Genomic DNA, 18,352 nt, shown 5'->3' on the forward strand with positions numbered 1-18,352 from the left:
AGAAACACACATTGTCTGGGTTAAAGATGCTGAGCCTGCATCTCATTCTCCTCTTGTTTCCTGTCATTGTCTCATAAAGAGAAAAATACCCCCCAATAATTTTAAAAAGAATATACTGTCATTTAGTTCACCTTTAACACTGCAGGTGCTTACTACTGCAAAGCTTTATTATGCATGTTTTGTTTCAACGCAACAACCTACTGATGTTTTATGCACTATATGAATATACAAAGTTGCATTTTATGTTGTTGAAAATTCAATAAATTTGTGAAAAAACTCATTGTCAGGCCTTATAATCAAGAACTTCTGGAATAATGACTGAATTATCATAAGATATTTCAGAGTATTTTCCTTAAATGAACAGTAAACACTACTGCGGGGGAAAGTCCACCCTCCAGACTGTTTCTAGGAATCACCAACAAATTCAAAGAAGAAATTCTCCATGTGAAAAGTTTTCCTGGTCTTGGCGCGGTGTGTCCACCAGGGGGCAGCGGAGCACCAGGAAATACCTGGCGTCCCTGTTGGGGAAGGGTGCTGCCGTCCAATGAGATCGCAGATTATTCTGGTCCTGACCAATCAGCTTCCAGGGTGGATGGGCCGTCATTGAGGATGCTTTTGGTGATGAGGGCGGCATGTGGAGCCAAGTGCTGGGACAGGAGAGTCGCTCGCTGAGTCCAAAGTTGGGAGGCTCCTCGTAAACATGATCTTTGCGTGTTGCTTTTTGGCGCTCGGGTTGTTTTCGTCCGCGCTGGGCTCGGGCCTACATGCGGGGGGAGAGGTGTCAGGGTTGAGGAGGCTGCAGATGGAGTTTGGCGGGGATGAGGGGCCACATAGTTTGGAGGAGTCGAAACGCAGCGCAGGACTGAATGAACAGACGTGCACAGCGCTGCACGGAGTGGAGACATCCCTGCAGAACAACAGCCACTCTGTAAGTGACCTGCCCAGGTTTGTTTCTACCTTTAACACGTGAAACTCTGCGTGGAGGGGAAGTGGTGTGTGTGTGTTCAGTCTGCGTGAGGTCACTCAGCACATGGAGCTGCTCATACAGTCCAGACAGCAAACAACTCAAAACAGATCAGCCTCTTATTAGAAGCTTCTGTGATCTGTCAGCTGTCTGTGATTTCTCTGAGGACAGCAGTGAACCCTGCATCTGTGTGAATAACATTGTTTTGACAATCCATTCATGTTCAAGTCAGTTTCCGAGCAAAAATACCAAACATTTAATGATTCAAGCTTCTCAAATGTGAAGACTTTCTGCTTTTCCTTGTCTTCAACTGTAGTGACTGTTATCTCTGATATCTAATAAAGCAAAATTCATTGATTGCAGAGTAATTGATTAAAAAAAAAGAAGCAATAGTTCTGATAGTATTTTTTCCTCCTGATAATTCAAAATGACATTAATGGCATTAATCTGCCAGTTACTTTCCTGGTTTATAAATAATTTTACTTTCAGCATTTTAGCAAAACACTAAAAGTAGTGAAAAGAAGTTAACTATTGCTCCAAGCCCACAGTGACGTTTTCAGTCAGTTTGTTTTATTTGAACAACCGAACGATAAAATTATTCAATTTACTCTCATATACGACAAAGCGAAACATGTGAGAAGCTGAATCCAGAGCATATTTGGCAATTTTGCTTGGAAAAATGATTAATCGATCATCAAAATAGTTACTGATAGATAATATAGATATAGATAATTCATTTTCTGTATCCCAACCTGTCGATTGATCGGCTTAATGTTGCAGCTTTAATCCAATATACACTGATGCAAATCGGTTGAACTGGCAAATATTTTGCCTGAAAAGTTGCTGAATTAATCTCTTGCCAAAATATTTGTTGATTTATTTATTATGTATTGAACTTGTGTAGTTTTCAGCTCTGTCTGGTACTTCACTTTTTAATTGATCTGAAGTATTGGAGGACGTCAGTCTGGTGTCAGAAGCATCAGGCCTACTGACTGTGGGCTGTCACTTGGGCTGAGAGGAGACTTTAACTGAGATTTCCAAACATTTAGTCGTGTTCTTCTGGTCCGGTAAAGAGGAGGAAGAGTCAGCAACTCTTTGTGTTTCCCCTTCATGTGGTGCCTTTGATCGAGATCAGGGATCTCATTTTAATCCCCATCCCACACAATAAAAGAACAAACAACACCTTCTGCTATTTTAGTACTGAACATGTTGTAATAGGAAGCACAACAAGTACAACCCAGATGTCCGGAGGAATGTTCAAGAATAACAACTTGGTCCAAAGCCACAGAGCCTCCATAGGACAGTCTTCCTGGTGTGTGTGCATGTGTGTGTGTGTGTGTGTGAGTGATGGAAGGAGTGGACGTTACATCATTTGTGTGGCTCCGACACCTGGACTAGCTTTTGAGCATGAAAACGATTCGGCGTGCTCACAGAGAGCTGACTCCTCCCGTCCCTCCTCTGGGCCTTTCTCGCCCTTTCAAACATTCCCCACGTTTCTTTTCTTTTCTGCTGGACTTGATCTGAGCACCCGTGTGCACTCAAGTCTGACTCTCTCCGCTATCGTGGCCGCAGGGCTCGATCAGACAGGGTTGTGTGAGGATTTAGATCAGGAGCATACGCTCCAAATTAGCAGATCAGACAAGTCAGATCTACTCCTACGCTTCTTTTTTGGTGCTATTTTTGGGCCTGATGAACTATACAGGATGTGTTTTGTCAACCAGCCCCAGCTTTGCCTCATTCTCCGTTTTTTTTTTGTGTGTGTTTGTGTAAGGTCCATTTAGCTGACTCTGTGTTTTTTTCCCTCCTCACTCCATCCTGTCTTCTATCCCCTCTGGCCAAAAAACGTAGAGAAAAAACATGTTCTGTTTTCAGGGTGAAGCGTAACTGGGTCGCAGCCAGCTGTTGGAGCACCAAGAAAAGCAACAAAGTTGATGTTCCACATGGAGAGAGAGAGAGAGAGAGGGAGAGAGAGAGAGAGAGTGTGTTATGGAAAGTATGGGTATGTTGATGTACAGGGAGAGACATCCGATGAGATCAACACACCAGTGAAAATAAAGAGGCGCTTGTAGACTCCGAGGTAGACTTGAAACCTCCCATCCTCAGTCACAGAAGTTGGAGAAATGATCAAGTATGTGAATAATCTGCTTTTAATTGCATCTGCACTCCACCTGCACTGGCAGTCAATTAGCACACAGAAAATAAATACAGCGTCTGTTGAATTTAAACCTTTAAATCATCTATCAAACAAAATTGCCAACACTTTGCTGGTTTCAGCTTCTGAAAAGTCAAGATTTGCTTTGCTTGCTTTTTTCTGCCCCGAATCAAGGTGGTTTTAATTAGAGCCGAAAGCAGTAAACAACCAGTTATTTTGTGGATTAATCAATGAGTTGTCTGGTCTATAAAATATCAGAAAATGGTGCACAAGACTTAGAGTCTACAGATATGTTCGTGGCTCTGTGAGGCGTTGCTTGCGCACAGCGGTGCTTTGAGCTCGATGCTAACAGGACGTTTACAATGCTCACTGTTTTAGTGTAACGTGTCAGCATAGATGAAATTTTAAGGAATCACCAAAGTTATGACAGTACATCGTGATGGGAAAATGAATGTTTGAATACAAATTTAATGGCAGTCCATAAAACCAGAGATGCGAGGCTCGTGGTGGCGGTAGAGGGAACAGTGAAGGGATCACCAGAGTCATTAGGATCCATCCTCAGGATACAATGAATGTCTGTACAGACCGTCATGTCGATCCGTCCAATAGGTGTTGGGATGTTTCAGTCCGGAACTTTTTTCCTAACAGCTTATAGACTGAGAGGTTAATCAACAAACCAAAAAATAATCAGCGTGGTTAGTTGCGGCCTGTTCTGGTTTTCTGGAGCAGCGATAATCAAACAGACATTAATAGGACCCAGCTTACGTCTCTGCCCGCAAAACTTAGCCCAGCATCAGAGGATCTGTCTCCATGAGCTTCGTGTGTCAGATCAGAGCCAAGACTGTTTGACCTCCTCTTCTGAAGTTTTATGTGCGTAAACACGGCTGAAGCAGAAAGGTTAAAACCCGGAGCAGAGGGAAGAAGGGGCTCATTGTGCTGGCGTCTGACCCCTGAGAGAGGACTTCACAGAGCTCCCACCCACCAACACTGTGCACTACTGACTCTGTGTGGACATACAGTGCAGTATGTGTGCATCTGTGCATGCTCAGCAGCGTGTGATACTCACTTTTGAAAGCTGAATGTACCGACACACCTCGAATGTGAGAGTTTTTCGTGTTAAGGTGCAGATGGAGCTTACAGGAGTGTTTTCAGAGCGGACGCGAACCCTTAAATCCAACATGTGATACAGCATGAGGTCATGTCTGGTTGGTGGGGCCACGTCCAGCCGGGTCCGACATTTATCTCGTGGTGTATATATATATATATATATATATATTTATACAGTATATATTTGCTGACTAATAAGCATCTTTTCTTCTCTTCACCGTCTCCCTCTGCCCTTCTGTTTTCCCCATCACAGAGCAGGACAGAGTCCTGTTTCCTTTCCCCGCCACATGATCGCCGCTTTACCCTTTTCCACTTTGATTAAACAGCAGTTTTTACCCAGACGCAGCGTTCTCGGCCTTAGCTGCTTCATAATGCAGTTGTTGATTGTTTGGGTTTCAGCCCAGTGAACTTTAGCCGGACAAGTGGGCATTTGTCCAGTCAGGGTTTCAGAGGAACAGATGTGGAAAACACCCCGCTGGTTAAATTTAACACAGGTGTACAAACAACTAGCAGAAACGTTTGCAAAAGCCTGATGCACAGCATGAAATCTGATGACCTACAGTGACCTTGGCGGTATTGTCAATGTGAAGTTTTTTTTTTTTTAAACTGGATTTTCACCAGCTCCTTGCATACCCTAAAAGAGGGTTTTCTATTTGTATAATTTACATTCTGATTGCTTCCAGGTTAAAAGGGTTTCCTCTGTTGTAGTGCCGGGTTTATTCCCTGTAATGTTGCCCAACTGATTTTTTTCACACCAAGGTATGTTTTTCCGCACATAAATGCACTTCCATTATCCTCAGCTGTACTACTTTGCCAAACATCACCTGCTGAAAATTCAGCATGTTGGCATTGCGAGTATGTTACCATGCTGATGTCAGCGTTTAGCATAAAGCATCAGAGGTGCCGGCACAGCTGTAGTTCAGTATTTATTATGTGTTTTAGTTTGTTAGACACCTTTTCTTAAAGGCATAATTAGAACTCCAGCATCCTCAGTTGTGTCGTTTCATTGAAAGAAATACTTCTTCCTGTGTATATTCAGTGTGTTGAGAATAATGCAAGTCAGTTGGTTCAGTCCAAGTCCTACCTTTCAGCATATTTATTACCGACTAAACAGCAACATTATTCATTGACATAATAAACACATTTTAAAAAGCCAATTATAGACATGTGTTACGAGTTGTTATAAAACACAGATAATGGCTTTGTTGAATCACATAAAACTGATGTTTTCACTGTTTTGGAGGCCACCTGTTGCACTGTTGCTGAGTGTAATTAATAATTGTAACTTAACATTACGACATGTGACCAGAATGGCTTGTACATTTAACTGGGAGGGCAGATCAACATCCATAGTTTACTCACTTCTTTAGCTGACCACTGACAGCTTTGGCGACAAACGTCAATTAGTCGTATGAGTGAAACTGGATTTTTGTGCATCCAGATCCAAGTCCAGCTTAAACCTCAAGTGGGAACATAACACTGACATTTTACCCACATCCACAAGCCATAGTGATGCTTTTGAGATTTTTTTTACATTGGCTATTATGCCTGCTATTACATAAATGAAAGGAAAAATGAGTGTCAGATGGAAAAGTGACATGTAACAATGTTCCCTGGACATATTTGAAGCCCGAACTTTTTAAAGGTATGAGACTGTTGGGAGGACGGGACATGCCATGCTTTACATTTTTTAACCGATCGTCAGATGGGTTAAGTCGTCAAGCAGTCGTGATCAAGAGATGAAAGAAAAGATGGATGCGGGCGACGATGTGATGAAATGATTAATGTAGAGGAAAGATGGAAAGTTGTATTCACACTCTTGGAAAGTTGCGGCAGGCCAGTTTCCACTGGACCTATTTACAAGTAGTTTCCAGCAGGCAGACCTGGCCGTCTCCTGCGGCTTTATAGAGCTGTATGCAGACTCTACAGGGCTGGGCTCACCTTGTAAACATCTCTGCCTCGCCAGCAAAAGAGAGGAGGGGAGAAACCTTCCTCTGTTTGTGTTTGGTCATTTGAGCGACACATTTAGCCACACTCACATTGTTTGAACGTCACTCTGGATCAATAGACTGGAATGTTGTTGTGAAATAAAAGTTCAGGTCTGAACTCTTCCCTATCAATACCTCTACTATTATGTAACACTGAGGGTTTTTTTTATTCTATTTTCAGTTTTAAATTCCTCCACAGTTTGAGAACTAACCAGGCAAAGTTAACATTTTGTTGTATTTGGATTATTATCAGAATTGAATATTTTCAGTCTACGTTTACTGTATGTGTGTGAGTGTATGTGTGTCCTTGCTGTGTTTGGGACGTCGGTAATTGTCTTGTTCTCTGGCCCCAGCTTTGGCAGGAATGTAGGTCACACACGCAGAGTGCATCTAAATGGCCGAGTTACTTTGGACAGTAAGGACAATTCATTCTGTCCCCATAGCTGCTGTGTATAGTGCTCAGCGACCGATGGGAACACACACACACACACACACACACACACACACACACACACACACACACACACACACACACACACACACACACAAACTCCCTTTGTGTTTTCTACATTTCATATATAGCAGACTAAAGTATGGACTGTTTGGTGTGTGTGTCTGTTATTCAGTTGATGTCCCGGTGCAGTATTAAGCAAGCAATATCACATCAAACTCTGTGGTAGGCAAGAAACATTTTGCTGGAATGATTTGTTAAGTGAAAAACTTTCACTTTTCTTTGCTTTCATTTCAGTTTACCTTCAAAGTGAGGACCATGGGTTCGCTGTCACTGGCCTGGGTGGGAGATGGATCAGGGGTGAGTTAGAGTTTGATTACATATGACTGTAAATGGGGGAAAAAAGAGAGAATCCAAGATGTTGCATGAATTGTTGTCGTAATTTCTGCTCTCTTCTCCCAGGTGCTGCTGGTCTTGACGACATTTCAGGTGCCGCTGTTCATGATGCGTTTCGGCCAGTCGAACCTCTACAGGAGGTGAGGAATGCCTCATGGTTTGATGGCACGGGAGACAGAAATGGAGCAGTAAATTATTTGTCAAAGTTGTGGTCTGAGGGTCTAATTGCAACTTTGTCACTGTGCCAGTGAAGACTATGGGAAGACGTTCAAAGACGTGACTCACCTGATCAACCACACCTTCATCCAGACTGAGTTTGGCATCGCCATCAGTCCTGACCACTCTGGCAAGGTGAGATGTTTTTGGGGAAAGAAAAAGCTTAATATTTACTTTTACTGAAGTTGCAGTTGCAGACCTTTAACACACAAACCCCACATATACCTTATATTGGGTTTTGTGTGTTTTGTGATTGGTCTCCATAAAAGCACAAACTTTTGCCCCATAATAACACGGCACATCGTAATTCCTCACTCTACTGTTGCAGAACTTGAAGGATCTTCCCTCACAGCTCCTCTCTTTGTTCTGTTTCAGGTGATGCTCACTGGCGACGTGTCAGAAATCGGAGGGTTTAGACTGTTTCGCTCACAAGACTTTGGCATGACCTTTGTTCCAACTGACCTGCCGTTCGAGCCCCTCATTCAGATGCTGTACAACCCTGGAGACTGCAACGTACTCCTGACGCTCAGTATCACGGTAGCAGCATCCACGCTTCACACCAAACCAGAGTTTTTGTCAGCAGATTTTGAACCTATATTTCATGCTACTAAATTCTCAATTAGGCTAAACTAAATACCTAAAACTCGAGGAAAACTTTTTTTTTTTACTGATTAAACCTTTTCCCTCCAGTTGGACCTCTGGCTGTCTGAGGACTTTGGCACCACCTGGAGGAAGATCCATGACAGTGTTTGTTTGGTCAGATGGTAAGAATCGCTCCACATGTGGCAAAACATATATTTATGATCCCTGGCGCACACACACACACGGTAGTAAATCAGTAAACAGTAAATCTCCCAAGAAAAGGATGAAATTAGATATAAATGTACAAAAAAGGACCCACTCACACAAAAATCAGACTACCCTCCCAAAAAGAAACATACATAACCCTCCCCTTCTGTGATCCCACCTCCTACCTAATCATTTTCATACAGTCCCCTAGTAGATGTTTTTGTACTTTTTATTAACATTTAATTTATAGTCTAGCAGAGTCTTTGGGAGAGGAGAGTAACATACTGAAGAATCCGAGGGGTCAAGTTGTTTAGCAGCCAGAACTTCTATGTCCACCTATGGAAACATAAGCACATCAGGGAGAGTCCTGGTCAGAATAACAAACAAACTGGCCCTAAGGCCATCACGACACATTAAACAGAGATGCACATTCACCTGTGAGGGGATGTTTACGCCTAATATTCTGATCATAATCGTATTAAAAGCCCAATCAGAATGAAAATACTGCACCTCAATCAGAGTAAACAGGCCCAAACTGACAGACAAATTAAAAAATGTGTGTAAATGATTTAACGTGAGTAATTTCATGCTGCATTCTTTCTGCGCATGCCCTCCAACATAAATACATGCGTGGCGATGTACGCTTCTCAACTTCCAAAGCATTTCGGCTTCCAAGCTAAACTGGACCTCTGTGGACTTTGTTTTTGATACAAACTCTGAAAGAGCTGGACATTATTGGACACCTGAACTGTAGGAAATGAAGAAATAACAACCTATTTAGACAAAGTTCAAACCTGCGTTGAACAAATAAACTGGATAGACTGGAAAATGTCTATTGCACCATTAAAACTATTATCATACAAACATAGTCACTGAGGAAGATAAATGCATAATGTATTCATCACTTTCGTGCGTGTCACACAGCAGTGTTGGCGCAGTGTCGGATTTCAATCAGATTGAAAAAAGTGGGCATGTAACCCCAGCTAGTGTGTGTGATTGGTTTAGAGTGAGTAAGAAATTGTCAAAGGGAGACAAAAAACACCATGAAGTGTGAAACAGCTTTGTGTTTCACGCCATGTTTGTTTCCACACAGCCTACATGTGCATCTTTGTTCTTTGGAATAACTGTGTGTGTGTGTGTGTGTGTGTGTTCTCTGTCCTGTGTTGTTATTCCAGCTGTCTTTCTTCCCACAGCTCAGATCGCTCTCCTGACTCTAGTTTCATTTGGGCACCAGAGTTCACATGGGGTTGTGGTGTCAGACTGCGGTTGTTAGCGCTGCATTGTGGGAACATTGTGAGAGCTCTGCGTGACCACAGCTGTCATTTAGGCCCCAACTTAAATTGACTGCAGAGCGAGGGAGCTGAGACTGCTGTCAGAGTGAATCATGAGTCAGCAGCGGCATTCTTATTCAGCCCACAGTCCTTGAACCAGCAGAATCTTTGCAGTGTGAAAACCTTCGTCCCCTTTGGCAGGGAACAAAACCGGAGAGGGCTTGGAGTGTAGCCCGGGGGTCGGTGTGTGCGACTTGCTCACACAGCACTCGCAAGAAGCCACAACCATAATCTGTGATCTCTACAAATTCCAAAAGTAGATTTGCATTTGAACTCGGACAACTGTGAGATTTAAAAAAAAAAAAAAAAATGGTAGCATAATTGGATCTTTCCTCTCTCCAAATTCCTTCCTTCACTGTCTCTTTTTCTCACACACAGGGGTCCAAAGAACAGCATCTACTTTACAACAAACTACAACGGATCATGCAGTAAGTCGATGCATTATAGTCACCCATACATATAGAATACACAGCAATGCAACTAGTAATTGTTCTTTCTTTCTGTTAGATGAAAGAGGAATGTTAGAGTTGAGGAAGACAACAGACTATGGACGAAGTTTCCGCACCATCGCAACGAGAGTTTTCTCCTTTGTACTGGGAGGACGCTTTGTTTTTGCCTCCGTCATGACTGGCACGGTATGTTTGTTTTTTTTTTTTTTGTGTGTGTGTGTGTGTGTTTCTTTAAAGACACTGTTAAGGAATTTTGGGGATTTGGTCACATGATCTTCCCTGGGTCTCAGTTGGGTTGGGCCGAGCTGTAACCTGAAATTGGAAAAGCCCTCTCTCTGTCCTGGGAGCACAGTTTAGCTGTGTGGTTGTTTTGGGCTGCCTGGCGCCTCCGGATAGGGAGTGATGCCACCATGTCAGGGTTACCAGGGCTGCAGGTGATAGCTGTGCTGTGCTCCAGACATTGCAAGATAGACTGTCGCCTGTTGGATAACCACGCTGACGGTGACCTGGTGATTCATACAACGTGACCTAAAGGTAACGTGGGTGCTCCGAGCTCCTTGTTTGGACTTACTTAACCAATACAACGTTTGCACATACTCTCAGTACAGATAAATGATCACATTTGGGTAATAGGGTCAAATTTGGCACGTCTGAAGGGGTTAAAAGAGTGATCACAGGAAGCAGCCTTTCAGAATGATGTCTCACTTCTCCGCGGAGCATCAATAAGTTCTGCTGTGTAAGATATCAAGGTCCCCAGCATCTATTTCCTCAGTGACTGACTTTGCAGACCCTCATCCAAAGATTTCCATCACTGACAGTAACAGTAATAGTAACAATACACCACAATTATACAACTTTACAAAGGATCAGTTCACCCCAATTAGAAAAAAATCCATATTTTGTTACTTAGCCCGAGTGGCATCTAGCTATTTAAATGGCCTTTGACTCTATTTACACCTGGCATTTAACATAATGTTAATGAGCTGCATCTCTAACTTGAATAATTTGTAATGTGCATATGTTTGTGTGTTCTTCAGTCTTTACCTCAATGTACAGTGAATAAATAATGAATGTATGGCATATATATATTATAAAGCTGCAAAGGAGCAGATGATTAAATCTTCCAATCGTTGTGTTTGTTTGTGTGCATCAGGGCACAGAGCGTATGATCCACGTGTCAGTGGACGGAGGTGAGGTGTGGAACATGGCTCAGCTTCCTACAGTCAACCACGAGCAGTTCTACTCCATCCTGACAGCCAATCAGGACATGATATTCATGCACGTGGACGACCCCGGAGGTCAGAACCAACGAGGACGCTTAAAGTGATGATTGATGTGAAACATGATGATGGTTGACAATGTTGGTCATTACAGATGATGCAAATTATTAATATTAATACAAAACAACCTTCAAGTAAACAGCCTGTGTAGGTGTCCTTGAAAAAGATCCTGAAGCTGCAGAAAGCCTCTGTGGGCAGCAGGAAATGTAACATTTGATCATTTGGTGTGACCAATAAGCACATGAAAGGGATTAACTGAAAAAAGTTTGTTTAACAAAGCTAACAAAAATGTTGATTTTAACAAATGAGTCTGACAAAGAAACAAACTGGCAGGTTAACACAAGGGGAGAGGGAGCCTTCGGACCTTGATGGTCTCCAGCTTCAACCAACCAGAAACCTGTGGCACAGAAAGACAACACACACACACATACACACACGCGCAATAAAGCAACAACACATCGCACACACACCCTGGGGCAGTCACTCGGTTTGTAACCCAAACCCATGTTGTGTTTGTCTGTGTGTATACTGTGTTGACCAGACTCCGGTGTTGGAACCATTTATGTGTCTGATGACAGAGGAGCCGTGTTCTCCAAGTCTCTGGAGCGCCATCTTTACACGACCACAGGAAGTGACACTGACTTCACCGCCATTACTTCACTCAGGGGCGTCTACATGACCAGCGTGCTAACAGAGGGTGGGCCAGCACATTATGTAATGTGTTTTTACATACTGAAGAGGAACGTTCTGTTTTTTTTTTTTTTAATGTTTAAATTTCAGTGGCTTTTCATTTAATTACCAATATTTGCATATGAATTGCATTTCACCTGAAAGTGAGACGAAATGTGACTTAAAAATGACAAAACAGTTGGAGATTGCTTATGACTTTAATCTCCAGCTTGGCCTGGATTTTTGGCAGGGCACGTTCACAATATCTTTGAGTGCATCATTAAGAAAGATTTTCTTAAACGGTCCCTGCCATTCCCTCCAACTGTAAATTAAATGTTCACAGCGATCGATAATCTATCTCAAGCAAATTTCAAATTGAATGGTTTGGTTAATTTTCTAACCATGGTGATATGCACTAGAGCCAATTTGCTGTGTAGAAGTCAGGTAATCGGTCTAGAAACTTTTTTGGAAAATTGTTGGAAGAAGTGTAAAATTTATATTTTATTGCCTTGCGTCTGTGGGATAAACCACAATATGCAAAATATCTACTTGGACGCTGATCGTAATTGAAATGATTGTTAAGAAACTTTCATTGTGCTCTTTTCGCAGATGGTGCGGTGGAGACGGTGATCACTTTTGACCAAGGAGGAAAATGGCAGACGCTGCTCAGACCACAGAACAGCCACTGTGACACTGAGACCTCCACTAACAGGCCCAACAGAGTGAGACACACATCTACACACAGATTTATATACACTAGATTTAAATATATTCATTTTCATTGTGACGCGCGCCTATTTTTCATTATGTCTGGAGTGTTTTTTTATTAAGTCCGAGTGTCTGCAGTGAGCATGTGCAGTAATTATTGTGTCTTTACAGTGCAGACTTCACATCCACGCCTCCTACAGCACCACCATGAAAATGAACGTCCCCATGCTGCCCCTCTCACAGCCCAGTGCTGTGGGCCTCGTTCTGGCCCATGGTAAAAAACAAAAAGAACCACAAACACCTCTTTACTGAGAATCATTTCAGTGCATGATTAAATGTTTCATAACACCACAACGCCCTCTTTTTCTCCAGGCAGCATTGGAGACGCAGAGTCGGCTCTCTCTCCTGACGTGTATGTGTCCGATGATGGGGGCTACTCTTGGCTGCTGGCTCTCAGGGGCCCCCATCATTATGCTATACTGGACTCTGGTGGCCTACTGGTGGCTGTGGAGCACACCAACGTGCCTGTCAACCAGATCAAGTGAGTATAACTGAGTATACTAGATGATTTGTATGTTGGAATATTGTTTTTATTATATATTTTTTAAATCCCCCCCCCCCCCTCATTCTTGGCTCCCCATACCCACAGGTTTTCATCAGATGAGGGGCAGTGCTGGCACACGTATAACTTCACCAACGACCCACTTCACTTCAGCGGGATGGACAGCGAGCCCGGCTCTCGCTCCATGAACGTCAGCCTGTGGGGCTACAGGAATGACTTCAGTAAATGGGTGGTGATTACCATAGACTTCAGGAAGCTCCTCACCAGAGACTGTGAGTATGTGAGAGAATATGGATGGTGACTGGTTGGTTTTTACAGGAAGTACTTACTACATGTGTAATTATATATAAATGTGCATGTGCAGGTACTGAAGAGGACTATGTACAGTGGCTGGCTCACTCTGCAGACCCCAGTGGATCTAGTGATGGCTGTGTGCTGGGCTATAAAGAGACCTTCTTACGCCTGAGGAAGGACTCTGTCTGCTGGAACGGGAGAGACTTTACTGTCACTAAGAAGCAGATCCCATGTCTATGCACAATGGATGACTATCACTGGTATATTCTTATGAACTAACAAAGTAGATCAAGTCTATTTTCATCCTGCATTTAATCATGAGACTAAAGACTGGGCTTTTTTGCACGAGAGCACATTAACACTGATTAATCTGTAAGAATATTGCTTGAGCTTCTGCTTTGTTTTGCAGTGACTTTGGATATTACCGGCCAGAGAACAGGTCGGAGTGTGTGGAACAGGAGGAGATGAAGGGCCGTCCTCTGCAGTTCTGTTTAAATGGAACCAACGAACAGCTAGAGACCAGTGGGTGAGGATGACAGTTTTTATCTTGGATCTTTTCTCTCCCCTACCCCGGCTGTAGACAAGTAACTCAAACTATAGAAATCGTGTTTTATTATGACAATAATAAGTGTTCTGTGTGTTCAAGGGTTTGGGTTATGCCTAACAGTAACTCAGGTACAAACTTTGTAAGAAATGGTGAACGCCTGACTTCCAGCGGCTTATTAGCTATTTTAAGACAATTGTTCTGTTATCTACAGTAAGACTGTTGCACGAAGCCATTGTTCTGTGAATACAGTTCAAGAATAACTAAAGAAATATACAGCACATAACACAACATAATAAACAAGATTTAGTCAATTCATTAAACAGGTTAATATGTTTCCATTTCTGCAGCTCTTCTGCCTCTACATCTTGCCCATTAGTAGTATGAATCTTATCTTTAATTTGTCCTGCTCTGTGTCCTTTTCTTTGCCCTTTGTCTACCTGGCTCTTCTCACATTTAAGCTACCGGAAGATTCCAGGAGACCAGTGTGAGGGAGGATTCCAGCCAGACAGGAAGGAGACAGACCTGAAGCGGATGTGCACCAGCAACACCGTTTATCCAAATTCTCTGGTCAGTTCTGGTGAAACGACTTGGGTGGTCTGGCTGCACAGTGGAACAATATCTAGCTGGTTAACTGCAGATTGGGACATTCTGAAAATCAACAGGGGAACCTCTGATCTTTGGCGTGGTCAGCACTGACTGTGTGAAAGGGTTACCTGCAAATATTAGGAGTCGGGTGCATCGAGGGCATCAGTTGGCGGCACTAGTTCTCCAACTGGATGCGATTAAACCACTGAAGAAGAAGAGAGCGTAACAAGATGACATGTTTAAAAGATGGAAATATAGCATTTATGTTGATTTTGTTTGAGGAATGTCACAGCCTCCTCATTGCTCCGTGCAGGTGCTGATGTTTTTATCTGCCGCCATTTTTTTGTCTCATTTCCATTTATATGATTTATAAGTCCTTTTTAAGTCTGTTTCCATGCGCATTTTTCCCAATTCCAAGTCAACCAAGCTTAAAAATGTTTTTGCGATATTTCAGTCACCACTACCATCTTTTATTTTTCATGTTTTCCACATACTGACATCCTTAGACTCCTGAAAGAAATCCTGTGGTGCATACAGCAGCACCCAGTGGTTTAGTCAAAAACAGGGATGGTAAATTGCCATTGAAGCAGAATTTACATTGAGGTCAGGCGGAGTGAGACGACAATGGTTAGCCGCCCTCCTTTGGTACGCAGTCCTGCAGAGTTAGAGGTCCTGATGACGGTGATAAAGTGTGTGAGCATTCAGCAGGTTTGTCTCAGTTCCCGCATACTCTTAAGTAATGATGCCGCACCCTTGCCTAATCATCTAATGTGAGCTCAGTTACAGCTGACAGATGTAAAATCGGGTAAAACTTTTGCCACTTGAATGATGCAGTGTATTTTCAAAGGCTTGTAATTTGAGCCCTTTCTGTTTCTTCTAACAGACTGAAAACAGTTCACTGAACACCGCTGTCATAGTGATGGTCATCATAGCGATCCTCCTGACGAGCGCTGTTGCAGGCGTGTGGCTGGTCAAGAAGTACGTCTGTGGAGGACGGTCAGTTAACCAACCATGTTTGATATTTCCGCACACACTCAATACACACAGATACACCACGTACATGCTACACGTCAGCTCTCTCTCTAATGCGCGCTCTGTCCTCATCAGGTTCCTTGTGCATCGATACTCTGTTATGAGGGAGCAAGTTGAGGCTAATAAAATTGAAGGAGTCGATGATGTTGACACTCACTACATGGAGACTGGGAAAGCACAGTACAACGAAGACTCAGATCAGGTCTGTGATACTGTATAAAAGGACTTTTTAGTTTTAATTTGTGATGTTCTACTAACTAATTTGCATTTTTGTATCTTCCCACAGGACCTCTTAGAATAAGGTGGACATTTTCCCCCAACTCAAAGGCTCTTCAAGACTAAATTTAACGCAGTCTTTCACAATGCCTGGGCTCTCCTGTTGCTCCCACATGCTGATTAACATCTTCTTCTCACCTCTCCCTCTCCCCTGGTGGCTGGACGACTCAGCAGCGGCTCACATTGCTTCCTTGTACCAGTTGAATCTCCCACAAAAAATGCGAAGCGGTGGTTTGGGTAGGGGGGCAAACCCAGCGCAGAGCGGAAGAAAGCCTCTGGGGTCCCTGGAGAGCTTTTGTTGCTTCTGTCACAAAGAGTCCTGTAAAGGCCACTGAGTCTGAATATGTGCTCTGTATGTTTTCTTTCACGCTGACCTGATAAAACGATGGTCTTTCACATTGTGATGCACTGCAGAAGCACGATACAGAGGATACAAGTTGGATATATCGGCTCGCAGAAAGATTATTAAAGAGTTAGGGAACAGCCAAGAAACAGAACGTGGAAAATAATAATCAGTATTTTAGCTCGGAGGGTATGTCTGCTGTCGGTTTAGTAGTTTTTATACTCGATAAATTTAGTTTGGCACAGTCCTGTTGTGCATGGCGGCCATTTTAACATTCATTTTGTCAGTTTCACTAATCATTACACACAAAATCACACAGTTCCATGTTTTTAAAAACTGTTTACTACTTTTTTCCACAAGTTCTTAAGAAATGAGCATGTTTAATTGTAATAGTTACTGAGAGCAGTGTTTTTGATTAGTGTTGTTTCTGTATATATTTATACTTTTTGATAGAATCCCATCAGGTCATGCACTTTACACTATAATGTCTTAATGTAAGAGATACTGTTCTTTTTTTATTTCACACCACGTTCACTTTTAAATTTACATCATATATAATATAGATAACAGTCTAATATTATTATTCATGAATATGTCAACATGTTTGTTTTCATGATTTCAGTCATTACATAGTTTAAACGGATAGATGAGTCAGAGTAAAATGTAATCGTAACAAAACCTAAAAATAACACACTGTTTAGATCTATTTACAATACAAAAGTTGTTAGTAAAAGCCAAATTAGTTGCTGCTAGTGCTGATTTTAGATGAAATTCACTAAAAACCAAATGGTTGTCCTACATTTTTAATGCCTCGTGAAACTTTCGGAGTAAATGTTAAAGGGCCCGCCATTGCTGTGAAGATGTAAAATGTAAACTAATTTTTTTTTTTATACAGTGCAGCTTCATACAACCGTTATCTTCAATCATTATCTTGTACCCTGTATGTGTGGTGAAAACGAATGACTTGAATTATTGCCAAAGCACTTTTATTGTTTAGTTTTCTAATTTTAGAGGTGAGGTTGTAGAGGTGAGACCTAACCTTAGCCCAGCATTATATGAGTATGAAGGTAATGCTAACCCAAGCCCTTTACTTGAACTTTCTGATATTTGTGTGTAACAGGATGCACCAATATGCTGTTGTTGTGGTGGTGGTGGTGGTGTGTGTGTGTTTTTTAATTTGGCTGATATTTACCACATATCAGCCATTACCAATATGCATTTATCTAATGGTTTTTAATGCAGGCGCAGGCATGATCATCAAGATAAATCAAGTGTTTTTTAGAGACCATGCTGTCTTGTGTCTGTTACTAATATGGCAGCAGGAAGCACTCACAAAATGCAGGTTCACAGTCAGCTGAATGTCACCAGTGCAAACATTTCCAGAATTTTACAGATAGTGCTTTTTTAAAGCTACTGTTGGCCAGTATTAATAGTCTTATGATATATTGGTGCATCCCAACTTTCACAGATGTTGCAGAATATCCACAATAACAGAACTAATTTATCAGATTTATATGTCTGGTGGCCATAAAGAGCATAAACATAAATAAATTGACTGAGTTGCATCTTTTTCCAGCGGAAACGTCTGTTATAAGTATTATTTGGATGATGTCTGTTGGCTCTGGTTCTTTTATCTCCAATGTTCAAACTTCAACTTATGACAGATGCAGGTTTTATGACCAATGCTTGTTTTCTCCAGTAAATTCAATGATATCCCAGCGAATAAGCTATTGTGATAAGCTGGCCTGATATAGAGGCATATTCTCAAGGACTGTTGGGTGGACTTTGTCGGATATGAAATGCTCATGCTTGATGCCTCTTTATTTACACAACTGTCAGTAAGAACAAACCCAGCTATTTACTGGATTCCATGATTTATCTTTGCACTGTATCTACAGATCTGTGAAAAAGTTGCATTTGCGCCTCCTTGTATATCAAGTGTTTGGAAAGTATTAAGGCCACGAGATGTGATCCTCATTCCATCATGTTTTCTCGACTGTTTGCTAGGATATCAGAATTAAACTATTCTGTAACACAGATGTTTTATGACAATGTTTGCATTTATTGAATGAAATAACACTCTCCTTTACATCAGGTCAGTTGTGTTTGGGTTTTGTTGATGCGCAATTTCTACAAAGTGAACAATGATTCTTGCAATTAAAAATTGTAAAAGCATTTTAATAGCAAAATACAGCCAACTAAAATAAAAAAGT

The 18,352-nt window shown here is 42.0% G+C and overlaps 1 protein-coding gene across 1 annotated transcript; it reads left to right on the forward strand.

The window, feature by feature from the left end:
- Positions 1 to 655: 655 nt before the first annotated feature.
- Positions 656 to 16,471, forward strand: LOC139212843 (sortilin-like). Its single transcript, XM_070843398.1, has 20 exons — positions 656 to 928; positions 6,960 to 7,022; positions 7,125 to 7,198; positions 7,307 to 7,409; positions 7,650 to 7,811; positions 7,965 to 8,038; positions 9,773 to 9,822; positions 9,902 to 10,029; positions 10,997 to 11,141; positions 11,665 to 11,820; positions 12,402 to 12,514; positions 12,672 to 12,774; positions 12,873 to 13,041; positions 13,150 to 13,334; positions 13,427 to 13,616; positions 13,766 to 13,882; positions 14,362 to 14,470; positions 15,372 to 15,484; positions 15,596 to 15,722; positions 15,807 to 16,471. Exons 1-20 carry the CDS (start codon positions 701 to 703, stop codon positions 15,819 to 15,821), a joined length of 2,424 nt encoding a protein of 807 aa, XP_070699499.1. The 5' UTR covers positions 656 to 700; the 3' UTR covers positions 15,822 to 16,471.
- Positions 16,472 to 18,352: the final 1,881 nt, after the last annotated feature.

This window comes from Pempheris klunzingeri, chromosome 2 (assembly GCF_042242105.1).
Source record: "Pempheris klunzingeri isolate RE-2024b chromosome 2, fPemKlu1.hap1, whole genome shotgun sequence".
NCBI classification, from domain to species: Eukaryota; Metazoa; Chordata; class Actinopteri; order Acropomatiformes; family Pempheridae; genus Pempheris; species Pempheris klunzingeri.

What these genes read in the sequence shown, in the direction of transcription:
- LOC139212843 (XM_070843398.1), top strand. Translation starts at nt 701, where the DNA reads ATGATCTTTGCGTGTTGCTTTTTGGCGCTCGGGTTGTTTTCGTCCGCG. An exon ending in GCACGTGGACGACCCCGGAG is followed by an intron (nt 11,142 to 11,664) that starts GTCAGAACCAAC and finishes TGTGTTGACCAG; the next exon opens with ACTCCGGTGTTGGAACCATT. An exon ending in GAACAGCTAGAGACCAGTGG is followed by an intron (nt 13,883 to 14,361) that starts GTGAGGATGACA and finishes CTCACATTTAAG; the next exon opens with CTACCGGAAGATTCCAGGAG.